Raw genomic sequence first — 14261 nt, forward strand, 5'->3', positions numbered from 1 at the left:
CGACGTGCTCCACAGTGTCTCTATGGCTATTCTGTTATGACCAGACCTACATAATGCTGCACGGCCAGACAATAGAGCACTGTTCTAACATGTAAACACTGGAGAAAACGCTTCCAGAGTTCCTTTAAAACTGAATCCAGTTGCCTTTATTATGAAAACATGAGAACATAGTGTTTGATATATGCAATTCTGTACTGAGATTACACAGGTACTGGCCCATTTGCAGACCTAAATTACCGGCAGAAGATTTGCCCAACAAATGTAGAATGAATAAATAAAACATTTTCTACTTATCTCACCAAGAATTGCAGACAGATATTTCCGTTTCATACAGTCTGGTAGTACAATATTTATTTTTTTCAGTTTAAGTGTTACATGTTGGGCAACAACAAACTGACAATTGTCTTCAGCCACAAAGTCAATGCAGAGATAAAGAGTCAAGACTACCCCAATAATGTATTGAGCACTACAGAACTGGCAAATCAGATTTTTCATATATTTATATGTATATATAAACGTAATGTTTATGTACATATATTTTTGCACTAGACTTTCGATGCTGGACAGTGAGACACAGCTGTGCAGAAGTTGGCGAGAAAATAACAAAAGAAACCAAAAAACGCCTTCAAAATAAAAACGGGGACAGACCAACAACACATTGCTGATACAAACAGCAAAATAATCATTAAGGGACAGGAGGAAAATAAAAACCATAATGATACATACAAACAAAACGTCATGAATCTGAGTCTTATACCAACCCCGCTGTAGGAATGCAGTGAAACAGACACGTTCACACACACACACGCACACACACACACACACGATACACACCGTTCTCATGAACCTGCGTACAGAGGGCCGAATGAAATCTAGAGTCTCAGAGAGGTTTGAGGTGGGAGGTGATGATGATGATGGATATCAGGGGGCGAGGGGATGATTAGAACTGATACGTAGAATTACCAATTTACCAGGACAATAAGAACAATCCTTTTTTTTTTTTGGTAGTGCGGCTACAGTATGTACAGTACAAACACAGGCAACTTCATTTTGTTTTCTCTTTTTGCTTGCACTCTCACATACGTACACGTCATCGTGAATTCTTCCCTGTCCTCTGTCGTCGGGACACAGTGGAGTTTGGAGGGCCGGGGGAGTGGGGGGGCGTAAGTCGGCGTGGGGGGTATGGAGGGAGTGGGCCTTTCTCTCTCTCTCTCTCAGCAGCACCCTCCTGATGAAGGCTTGACAGTGGTGCCGGCACTCAGCTTGACGTTGGGCTTGTCCCCGCCGCCGGCCGTGGCCCCGGGGCCCATCCGCTTCTTGATCTCCGCGGCCATGGTCATGAAGGCCTGCTCCACGTTGGTGGCGTTCTTGGCGCTGGTTTCCAAGAACGGGATGCCCAGGGAGTCGGCGAACTCCTGGCGGAGAAAAGAGAGGGAGGGGGGGGGGGGGGGAGAGAGAGGGGGATGAAACTTTGATCATTCTCGTAGAGACACTGGGTCACTGCCAAGACAAAGTCGTTCTAAGGTACCGCAAAGAAAAATCTAATATATAAGTGTAAATATAACCAACAATTGCTACCATTTTAAGAACATATCAAATGGAAATGTATGAATAATGACCGTCAAAAAATGTGGGTTCCAGCATGCAGAGGGTGTGTAATAAATAAAATAAATGTAACACATCTGTGTGTTTATACAACATAACATTATGTTAATGACCAAAGATAACACACAGGGGCCAGTTGCACCAAGTGGTCTTAACTATGCCTGGTCGTAACTCCTACGTCGGTCTTAGTTAAGACCAGTCTTTAGAGTGGATTTACGCCTGTTGCACCAACAGGGCTTACGTCTGGTCTTAACTACATCGGTCGTAGCAATGCGCGTCCATGTGAATTGCCGGGGAATGTACCCTGATTGGCACAAAAATGTGCCTCGCGACCTGCTTGGAGCATCACTGTGCCACTACGCTCTATCAGCCACTACTAGGGGTGTCACGATACACTAATTTCACGATACGATACACGATATTGGGTTCACGATACGATACGATATTTTAACAATCTTTTTTTTTAACAAAAGTTTTAAAAAAAAAGTATTTATTTATCATTTATTTAACCATGTGAGTCCCGTTGAAATCGAAACCTCTTTTCAAGGGAGCCCTGGGAAAATACTGGAAAAATCGTCTTTCATTTGAAATATACAAAATACAAAACAAATGCTGTTTTTGGAAATTGTTATTATAATAACTAGAAAACAACATGGAAGATAATGCTTCTATTGCAATAGAATGTGTCACACTGTCACAAACTAAATGTTTGTTGCATGGTGAAAGAAAAATAAAGTATACAATCTATTTCTTAAATAACTCATGCTCAATGGTCCCTAAACTTATGTAATCTTATGTACCCCTTGAGCTGTTTTGCCATGCCAGTAGTAGTCTACCCCCTCACTCATGTGTGTTGATTCTGCTATATTTGTTCTATTATTATTCAGGAGCAAAAAAAAAATTATATATATATATATATATATTTTTTTACGATATCATTTCTTTCTGACGATACGCATATCGTGACGTTTCGATATCGCGATATATCGGGCGACAAAATATCGTGACACCCCTAGCCACTACTGTATGTGCATCACTACACCCTCCCTCTTCCCACCCTCCCTCGCTCCGGGGAAAATGGCAGCGATTGAGTGCCAGACAGTCTGAATTAAATTGAATGTAACGTTCCCAATTCTATGTATTAAATTCTAAAAAACGACCCTCAACATTTGGGAAGGCTAAGCCACACAACTAGTTTGTTATAATCGAACGTCATGCTTCGAAGGCGACTTTACGGCAATGAGGACGGCGAGGACTCAATCACATCAGGTCTCCGCTGATAGACTACCAGTCTACCACGGAGATCTCTACAGGCACAGGCACCTTACGCCTCCTCCTGGCCAGGCGTAATATTTACGACCGGTCTTAGTGAGAAAAAGGCTTACGCCCTGTCGGTGCAACCGGCGTAGCTGTTAGGTCGTAAAGTTACGACCAACTTAGCTTAAGACCAGTCGTAAGACCACTTGGTGCAACTGGCCCCAGAAGTTTAAAATTAGGCTTTTACAAACTGAAAGTACGGGACAACCCGCCCAGAGGCCGTACCTTCGCTGTTGTGTAGTCCACCACCTTCTTTGTCGTCAGATCACACTTGTTCCCAACCAATAGCTTGTTGACATTTTCACTGGCATAGCGGTCGATTTCCTGTAGCCACTGTTTGACATTGTTGAAGGATTCCTGAGGCGGGAAACGGAGACAAAAATGATGACCATCAATTGCACTGGGTAAAAAACAGCACAGGACACCACACTCAGGGGCCCTCATTTATCAAACGAGCACGGGAACCAGAGCAGATCTTACGCCAGGGTTCACGAGTGATTCATGACAAGTTCATAAACGTATTTCTCCAATCACAGCGTAAGAATGAGCCGTTGTTGATAAAGGTGGCGGTTGGAAACATCGGTGGTGCTGTGTTATTCAACCAATAGAGAGGCAAACGTCACTTCCTGCTTCAGCACTGTACCAGAGATTTTCTTCCGCAATTTATTTTCCCATAGACATTTTATAAAATGCTTATAAAAATAGTTTTACTTGGTCAAACCAAACGGTTCAGCTATATTTAGAATCGGGAGAGACCATAGAACATTTCACTCAGACAAAACTGAAAAAAAAAAAACATTGAAAAAATATTTTCTTTAAACCCCCATTTTTTAAAACGTTTTGGTCCGAGTGAAATGTTATGCGATCTCTCCTCTTGTCATCAGAATCACTATTCAATATCTCCATATCCTCCTATAGGTCAGTGGTTCTCAAACAGGGGTCGTTGGGGGGCCAACCTTAGCCATATGTCCATATATATATGAATAGTTTGGTGTTAAACTGACCTGGTCCGTGACATCGTAGACTACGATGATACCGTGAGCACCTCTGTAGTAGCTGGATGTGATTGTACGAAACCTCTCTTGACCCGCTGTGTCCCACTGGCGAAGGAGAAAAAGACACAAATAGACACAAGCTTTAGATTTTAGTTGTGTTAACCGTCAGCTCATATCTTCCCCCTCATGTACAAAGTTTCATTTTATTTGTCTATTTAGCTCATATCAAACCATATACTTTTTTTGCAAGCGGGCCCTATAGCCTATCTGGCTTTGTCCAGTCCAATTTGCGTGCCGATGCTGGTATGTATGCCAATGTATGGCAAAAAAAAATGAATGCAAAAATTACAAGAGATTATTGTCTTGAATTTTTATACCAAAATCTCATAAGTTTTAGTCCCTGGAAAAAAAATTTAGTGGTGAAAAACACTTGGACAAAGTAGATGTTTCTGGCCCTCTCCGCCCTTCCCATCAAAACTCCTTTTCTGATAACACATTGGTTCACACTATGGAATGATCTCTCCCTATGTTAGGTCCCGCCCCAATGTCTTGTTTCAACAGGAAATGAAGTAAGCAAGATGCTCTCAGCATGCAGTTTCATTGTGCCTTTACAGTTTTATCACCCTGGGTACAAGCGAAACTACGATGCATGCATAGAAAAACTCAAAACAGCACAGCAATCAATGGGGCAAAAAAAAGTTCTCAAGTGCTGAGAATGTGAGTTCTGAGGAGGCCGTGCTCACTGCAAGACACTGCTGACATGAAGGACTAAGCATGGGGGAAAAACACTGGTTGCTACTTACGATTTGAAGTTTAATGGTCTTTCCGTCTAGTTCTATGGTTCGTATTTTGAAGTCCACACCAATAGTGCTAATGTAACTTTCTGTGTATGTGTCATCCTGCGGGAGAAGAAGTCAAAGTTAGAAGCCTCGCACATCCTGGAAGACTCACTTCCTGCTCCAAGCATATGCAACACAAACAGTGGCAATGTGGCATCAGTCAATATTAGCACTAGTGGGACTTAGCCAAGGTGTTGTTGCTGCACTAATAGCTTCAATTGATATGAAATGTGGACGTTACAATATGAATGAAACACTGAGTGTGTTCAGACTAGAGGCATATTTCAGTTGCGTTACTAGGCCTATACTAAGAAACGGTGCATCATATCAGTCTGTGGCATTTCGGGGAGACTCACTGCGAATCGGAGGAGAAGGCAAGACTTTCCAACACCAGAGTCACCGATCAGCAGCAGCTTGAATAAATAATCACTGTGGAGGAGGGCAGAGAAACACTCGTTAGACTAAACATGCCTGGTAGGGGTGGGGGAAAAAATCGATTCACTTAAGTATCGCGATTTTTAATGTCACGATTTTTTTAATCGATCTTTTATTCCAGAATCGATAATCGCAAAAAAAAAAAAAAAAAAAAAAATTGGGTGCCCGCAATCAGGCCAATCACTGAACAGCAGGCCAGGCGCCGCCTACTGGTTTACTAGTGGTTTTATTACTTTATTAGTTAGTCTTAAGTAATAATTACACTTCAGGGTTAAAGTGGGTGCATCTCATTGTAAAATTGGACTTGGCCCAAATTGGGCTTCAAACGGACAAATTTCACGCGCGTCGGCCCATAACGGCCTGGCCTGCTTGGTATCTAATGCCCGGCCTGAATTATGATCCCAGTCCGCCCCTGTTTTTAACTATATCGCCAAGCCCTACTCATGATATAATATACAGTCTCTAGTGTATGATTCAACTTTTCCCAAGTTCTAATCTAGTGTAAAAAAGCAAACAAACTGAAAAAAGAAAAGAAAAAAAGAAACAAAAATCGCAATAAATCGTAATATCGAATCGCAATAATCGTAGAATCGCAATACTTAAGAATCGCAATATATATCAAATCGGCACCCAAGTATTGTGATAGTATCGAATCGGGAGATAAGTGAATCGCCACAGCCCTAATGCCTGGGACACATAAATCCAATCCTGCACATATAATGGGCCTTCCCACAGATTCTCAGGTTGTTTCTGGTAGCGATCCAATCTGGGACCCCAGAGACTAATATGACTCTGGGACAGACGGACGATATTTCGGGGGTTTCTGTCCCAACCCTTCTGTCATCGTTTACAGTTCGACGACGTCTCATATGCAGCTATTTATGATGAGCCGAAATGTCGTCTGGACCTACAATCCATCAGCTCCAACTCCATTCTCGCGTCAATTAGATGGTGAACAATAACCGCGGCGCACGGAAGCGGTAGTCTTGGCGCGGGCCTCCACCATACAGCGAAAAACCCCGAAATATCAACCCCCGGTCTTATTAGTCGTCAGACTGATGGACTCTGGGTGCCCAGAGTGGTGGCGATCATGCTGGGATTAACAAGGGGATCACTGTTGATGTGTGTTAACAGTCTAGGGCAGTGATCTCCCAAAGTGTGGTGGGCCACGCTGATCTGCAAACAACAGTGGTGTTGTCTTATATTCGGGGGCTGTCGGGGCAGTTCCGCTCAAGCGAGGCACCGTGTCTCTCAGATTCAGATTCACTTTTATTCTCACAGTAGGAAATCAGACTACATACAAGGAATATATGACTTATGCCCAATGTCCACCAGATGCGGTACGGCTCTGGTAGAACTGCCGGGACAGACTCTTGCCCATGTTGATAGACAGACTCAGTCTCGCCTATGTTAATAGATGGACACAGACTAAGTCTCGCCCATGTTAATAGATGGGCAATACATGTGGTATAGAGAAAATATGCACCCATTTTATTTTTGCCGGATCCGCGTGCGTCTGAGAAGATCTTTATCTTTATCTTTATTGTTTATTGAAGCAGGGACAGTACACAATAAATATATTGCACCAGAGATAGCTAAAAGCTAATTTGCATCTGTAGTCCCTGAGCACACAGAGTCCTGTGCGCACACAGTACATATCAAATACAGCAATTAAAGGAAAATCCTAATGTCTAAACTCTAAACAATCAAGATACATGACAAAAAATGATACTTACTATTAGCAAGATACAACATATACAATGCGCATAACAGTAAAAATAGAACACATAGAGGTAGATAGCAATCCACTAAAATCACACATTGGCAAATGGTAAAAAATAAATGACATAGCACAGAAAGAAACAGTATATGAGGCCACACCAATGACTATAGGTGGCCGCAAGACTGACACTCTCTCAGCCACTTCTTAATGGAGGATTCAAAACCTCTGAGGGTACTACAGCCCTTAATTACTGCTGGCAGGGTATTCCACAGCATGCCCGCCTTAACCGTGAATGCAGATTGACTAAATGTAGTCAATCTAAAAGCACGCAACAGTCCCCTCTAGCGGAGGCTCTGAAGATGACATCGGTGTGGGTCTGTTCGAGCAGCCGCACGGTGGCCATTAGGGTTGGCAGCACATGGATGATGGCGCCGCCCCCCATCGACCTCTGAGCCTTCTACATCGGACCATCATGATTAATTATCTGTTCGAATACATTTTCTGCATATTTAATAATAAAAAGGCCAACTCCACTCAACTGTGACACACAGGCAGCATTAAACAAGCCCAGCTCAGAGAAGCGGTAGAGTGGAAAGGGGGAGGATAAGCAGAAGTCGGTTGTGTTGTTGTGAAAATGTTAAGACAAAGAAGAAACTTCTATTTCTTTCCCGTTTTCAACCCAATGTGAGTAATGCTACAAGTCTTCAACTGTGAATTAAACTCACGTGTTTCCATGAAGTCGCTCCATTACATAGGCTACCTGCTGCTGCTGTGTTTCTATCTCTCCTTAATGTCATGTTAGGTTCAAAACTGAGCCCACACAAATCTAACGTTGTCCGCCAGTAATTCTGCCCGTTTTCTGCCAGCTATTTAAATTCAACACACACATTGTTGGTCAGGATCTGTAACGTTAACCGTATTCGTTTTGCACCTTTCATTATTACTGGTAGTGATAGCCTACTGTTTGTCGCCTGGCTTTGTGCTGTAGTAGCAGCCTATCCAAGCCCGCTGGTCTGAGGTCTCTCATGACATGTAGAGCTCAGCTGTCCTGTTGTAAACGTGAGCGTGCATTGCAGCGGCGCAGCCAAATGGCATAAATCATTAATAACAATACAGAAAGACAATCACAAAAACATCAAAGGTGGAGTCCAATAAAGAGCCAAAGCCACGCCCCTTTCCCGTTCGGGGGGCCCACACGCATCAGCGTCTGAAAAAATATCAATGGTGGTGAATGGGGAGAGACAATCGTTTTTTTATCCCATTTGTGCCAGGAGGTACACATACATTTGTAAGTGAAGAAACAGAAAGTCGCAGTTTGTCGTAATAATGTTGCACTATAAATTATAAATGAGAAAGACTACACACAACCCATTGCGTAATTGATAACTTTCTCTCCCGCCAGGCCATGTCGGTGTTGTTGGCTGATGTAGTTGACTGAGCGGTTTCATACAAAAACTGTACATAATGGCACAATTCAAACAGGATCAAAAAATTATTGTCTTTCGCCGTTCACCACCAATCATATGTTTTCAGACGCCGGTTCGTATGCTGAAGCAGGTAGTAGGCGTGACTTTGACTTTAAAGTGACGTAAAATCTTGATCTTCTTGTGTGTCGATCGGAGTTGTGATTAAAGGGTTGGGTGGGCTCCGGAAGATTGTCACATTTCAACGTGGGCTTTCAACGTGATTCTGAAGTTTGGGGAACCCCTAGTCTAGAATGTATTCAAGTGAGCGTGTCTGACATCTACGAATGGGAAACAACATTCAATGCACAAGTGCAAACAAAACCTTTGGCTTCCTTGTACTAACAGGGTATTTTCCTTGCAGCTTGCACAGAACCAAGAGTAACATCCCTGACTATTACAAACACCTCAGATATTCAGAAATAGTTAACCTGGCAACTTGTGTCAGGAGGAGCACTTTAACTGACTTACTAATTTGACTTCAGAAGAACAGGCGGGGGGAAATGGAAGAGTCAGATTCAAGATTTCATTCACATCAACATTTTACGGCAATGAGTCGGTCTCGCATATAACTGTAAAACTTTCAAGTCTTTTGATTGACTGTCAGTTTCAGTTAGCTCTGAAAATGCTGATCAGACAGCATCACTCAGGATCATTGCCTCATGTGTGCGTAACGGTCTGTCTGCACTTTACAAGTAAAGGAAACGACAGGACAACGAACACTGCTGAGCTCAGCAACATTTCCAGAAGGAACTGCAGCTCGTTGGTGGAGAGACTAGCAGATCATGTGATCGGCCGGACGAGGCCCATCTGAACGCATTACGGAAAAACGCCAGGCGTAAAAATACAATAAAACACAATAAAATAAAATAAGATAATTTCACACTAATCCTGGCTGAAAGGTGTACCCCTCCATTTCCTGTTATGATTGATCATGGGCCTATCAGTCTGATGCGTGTTTAACGAGTTGATCTAATAGCCACAGTGTCGAGTTCGCCAAACTCTCTGTCATTCATTTACGAACGTTTGGATTGGTCTTAACCTTGGTCAGCTAATAGCAGCTTTCCTGTCTATCTGCATATGAACAGACACCATACACACACAGCTACATGGTGTGTGAGGCAGCAGGAGAACGTGTGGATCAAATGAAACATGAGCTTGCGAGTTACCAGATAGGGTCGAGTACAGTGGGACCAGAATGACCGGCGGTGCTCGTCGGTGTTTTTGGGGCTACGTTTACATTCTCTAAAAACAGCATTGTGTCGGCGTGTGGGTGTAGGGCAACTTGCGTGCCAAGGGCAGGGCAACGCAACGTTAACTCAACAGTATCCAGCGTCAACAAACAACCCACCTTAACACTATCAAGAAACAAGAGACGGCTCAGTGTGAGTGAGAATATGGCTGAAACACTGGTGAGGTTTTAAGCAGGCTACACAGGGAAAAGCTAACAAGCCTAAGCTTTCAGGCTACCATCAAATACACTATACAGGCGTAGCCAACATCCTGCTCCACCTGCCACTACTCCCATGTGAATGAGGCAAAATGCTGATGCCCCCTCATCTAAATAGGTCAAAATACCAACATAACATGGAGCTATTTATTGGCACACGCACACACGCACACACACACACACACACACACACACACACACACACACACACACACACACACACACTTCAAGAGAATGTGTTGTTTCCCTCTGCAGCAGCAGCAGCACATGTAAAAGGAAGCCTGAGGAGAGGTCTCCATTTCCCTGACAGAGCAGGAAATTCTGGACTTTCTCCGCACAAGAATGAACAAAGGGCTGGTCTTGTTCATATTGACCCGGTACGGCGGTACCAGGCCTCAAGCTGTCATGGTAACAGATATTGGTAGATATAACTGAATATTCCCAACAGTAAATCCAACAGCTATTTCTGCCTTATAGTCTGTCAGATATCTGTGATGAAGGAAAGACCACCAACTAATCATCTAAGTCTGTTTTTAAGTAGTGACGCGATACTGTGCGGCAATACAGATATTAATAATCATGCAGAAAAAAAGAGGGAATATGCAACTGAAGCCTTCTGCTGGAAGCCTGAGTAGTCTGCAGTTCCTCCCCTTTCCCCATTGTAAAGAGTTCCAGTCATGCCCTCTTCGTTAAGCCCGTAGCTGTGGACACAATGCACTCTTGTGCAAGTCTGGCTACTCACTGCTCAGGAGAACTCTGAGAACTTGACCAAGTTGGGGAAAAAACGGAGTAAAACAAAGTTGGCGGACACTTTCCACAAACAATGTGGGGTTTAAACTTGGCAGAGAGCCCTTAAGATGAGATAAAAGCATCCTGGTAGCTCAGTGGGTTTGAATCTGGCCCAAGACCTTTGTCACGTCTTCCTCGTGTCTCTCACGCAATCTTTCCTGTCCATCGCTAGTTTGAACTTTGACCTACAGTATCTAATAATAAAAGATGGAAGTGCCCCCCCTTCTCAAAAACAAAACAGCAGCAACAACACCTTCCTTTATGCCTGAGCTGCAAATACCAATTATCAACCCTCTCCTAACATCTCTGTCCATCATGGTATACAGTTCAAAAGAATTCTAAATATGTCATGTCATGGAGTCAAACTATGCAATTAACACATTCTTCTGGGCAATTAAATTCTTCATCACTTCAATTTGGACATAGATGTCTGTACGAATGTGGCCAAACAAGATTGTAGACTAGACCTGATTGATACAGTCAATGTCTCATCATAGACACTGGGGTAGCTGGCTGGGGGCGTGGTCAGGGTGGGGTAAATCCTCCCTTTCTGCCCATTCAGCATAGTTCGCATTTAGCAGCTAGCACAGCCGCCACCGCAGTAAACACACATCTGAACAGATGTCTATGTACCTGCTCTAGAATCCCAAATCCTGTAGTGTAGAGCCGCAGCACCGTCGTTTGGTGAGTCAGCACACATTGATATGGTTTTTTTAACCCCACTCGCTCGCCAGCCGTAGTAACATTTTGTGGGCATTCCCACACAGACCGACTGTATCTATTGTTGGATGAGGCTGCATCCTTTTCATGATGCCACTCCCATAGTCAGAAGCTCTTGGACCTTGCCTGTATCTATTCCATAACAAATGAGGTGAATCATTAATAAAAGCTCAATGGTAGAGTGGCAGTCTATAGACGGGCATGGAAATCAATTACTGCTAGCCTGTGGAATGACAAGACTAAGAAATGGTGTAAAGACACAACAATGCTTTAAAAGTTGCTAGGTTCACACATCTTTCTGTGTGGACAGAAAAATCTGTTGGTGGTCCGCCAAACGGCTCAACGACCAAGAGAAAACCTTAACCTAAAAGATTCTTACAGAGACACCCATGTGATAATAATTTATGAATGGAAAGTAAAAGAGAGATAGCTGAGGCAAGAGGCTATTGCTTGGCCAATGTTGCTGTGGTGAAATAGCAGGCTTGTCATATGGCATGTGACCAACACATGACTGAGACGTTGTGGAGGGGGTGGTTCAGCACAACTGGACCATAGATGACTACTGACTGAGTCATGTGTAGTTCGACCAGTTCAACCCCAGAAGATCAATTAACGTTACCTGATATAAACAATTCAAGCCTGCTACTAGTAAATTGGTAATAGCAGCAAGAAAACACAGTAGGTAAACGCCAAAGACTCCATGAAGCCAATCGGCAACCGGTTCCAGCTTGTAGATAGCATAAAGAAAAAAGTTAGTCATTCATAAGATATACTAGCCTGGCTCCAGACCTTTGAAGCCACGCCCACTCTCCACAGTTGTGGATTTGGCTGTTCGAGTTGACAATCCAGTTTGATAAAAGGCTAATGATATGATATGAAAAAACACCATTATTTGATGAATACGTTGAGCTAACGTTAGCTGGCTAATAAAAGACAGTGCTGCTGCTTGGTGTCTGTCAATGAGCAAGAATCTGGATGATCAACAACGCTACTCAATCTTTGACAAGCCAAGGTTATCTTGAATTTACATGTTAACTAGCGTTACATGAGAAACGCTGCATGTTTTTGTATTGTCACTGACTGAACAGCTGGCTAACAGTGTCAAGGCTATATAACAGTTAACGTTACGCTTGTCAACAAAATTGTCAGTTGGCCTAAATTCATTTTTAGGGCGTTAACGGGAGTTAGTTTTGTGTTAAACACAACGCGGAAATCTGGAAATCATCAAAATGATAAATTTGATCCCATATGCAAAACACTGGAAAATCTTCACAGAATGCCAGGCAGGCACAGGTGGAAGGCTAACGTCAGCTGATGTAGCCGATGGAGCTAGCTAGTGTTAGTTAACTACCCGTTAGCACACAAAGCTAGGTAGCGTTAGTTCGATTTTGCATGATACTTACTATTCGGGATTCATCGTTGACTCGTCGTACAGTAAATCCCCTCTAGTAAAATGTCAGGACCTTTTTCCTGGCTTCAAATACACACCGCTGTCTGGCTGTGAAAACGGGAGCGGTAGCTAGCTTGCACTGCTCCCAAACCAAGGATGGCTAGTAGTTTTAAAACCCCAAAATGGCTGAAACTCCAACCAGGAAATAGCTAACATTAGCTAGCTGGCTAGCTAACTCGGGAACGGGAACAACACAAGAAATACACAGCGTGGCTTGTGTCTACAGCTAACTGGTATTTTAAAAGAGACTGATAAACTGTTTTGTACCCAACGGTATGGTAACCTAACCCGAATGAGTATGGCGATACGGCTAACCAGCTCCTTCTGTCTCTCTCTAGATACCGCAACAGCGAACTGTCAAGCCCAGTGAAGGATTACGTCATTAGTGAAACGTGGCAAAGACGAGTCAGACAGTGAAGTCTGTCAAGTCAGCCACAATACACACAGAACTTCGGCCACATCTTTCAAAATAAAAGCTCAATTGACAAATATGTGTTGCAATTCGCTAATTAACAATGAAGCTTTTATTTTAAAGGGGAAAACAAATGATTTCCGGTCGTATTCCGACTATTTCGAGCTGGCTTGGCATAGTTGGCAGTTGTTTACATTCATATAACACAATGGTTTCACAGATTGCCATTTTTATTGACATGTGTTAATAACCTAAAATGGAATTTGCAATATAATATAGTGCATTAATTCAACAGAACTGTGCCACAAATCCAGAAACTTCTCCTGAGTTCAAGTGAATCATCTCGTCATGAGTCATCATGGCTGTTTCATCACTGGGCAGGGCACATAACTGATAACTCATGTCATGTCAGCACCTACACAGGTAGGCCTACAAAATACAAATAGTACGTGTCATGTTGTGGAGAACCACGTCTTTACAAGAAACCTTTGAGACTCGTCAGTCATGGCCAGATCCTTTCACCCAGAGAGTCCATCCATGCGTCATGTTCGACGGTTCCTATTTTCTCCTAGTTTTCCACTTCCTCTCCTCAGCTATTCACTTCCTTTACTCAGGGATGCAAACTCATGCAGAGTGAAAAAGGTGACAGCAGGTACACAAAACCACTCAGAAATCATTAACTTAAGTGCCCTATTTTGGGATAATAAAAAAGGTGACTGTAGTGTCACCTAAAAGTAAATAGTTTGCATCCCTGTTTACTTCACTTCTTTCCTTAGCTTTACTATTCACGGTTAGTGTTCACCCTTTGGCTCCATTGCCTTCAATTAAATTAAGTTCACATGTGACACACATACCAAAACACGGACAGTCAATTTTTTTTAAAAGTTGCAAAGTCAAGAAGTCTCCGCACTTGTCCAACAAAGCAGCTGATCGACAGGGCCAAGATACCCGGGTCGGATAGTCGAAAGAAGTCAACAAAGCCATCCCAGGCGTTGTGTTGGAGCAGCCACTCCCGCTGCTCTGTCAGCAGGTATGTGGAGATCTCCTGGGCCACCTGCTCCAC

The 14261-nt window shown here is 43.2% G+C and overlaps 1 protein-coding gene across 1 annotated transcript; it reads right to left on the reverse strand.

Annotated features, from left to right (window-relative positions):
* Positions 1-966: 966 nt before the first annotated feature.
* rab1ab (RAB1A, member RAS oncogene family b) lies at positions 967-13142 on the reverse strand. Its single transcript, XM_083650975.1, has 6 exons — positions 12740-13142; positions 5113-5185; positions 4721-4816; positions 3927-4022; positions 3148-3279; positions 967-1415 (listed from the first exon to the last, which is right to left on the reverse strand). Exons 1-6 carry the CDS (start codon positions 12751-12753, stop codon positions 1215-1217), a joined length of 612 nt encoding a protein of 203 aa, XP_083507101.1. The 5' UTR covers positions 12754-13142; the 3' UTR covers positions 967-1214.
* Between the last annotated feature and the right edge of the window lie 1119 nt (positions 13143-14261).

This window comes from Poromitra crassiceps (assembly GCF_964638095.1).
Source record: "Poromitra crassiceps genome assembly, chromosome: 14".
NCBI classification, from domain to species: Eukaryota; Metazoa; Chordata; class Actinopteri; order Beryciformes; family Melamphaidae; genus Poromitra; species Poromitra crassiceps.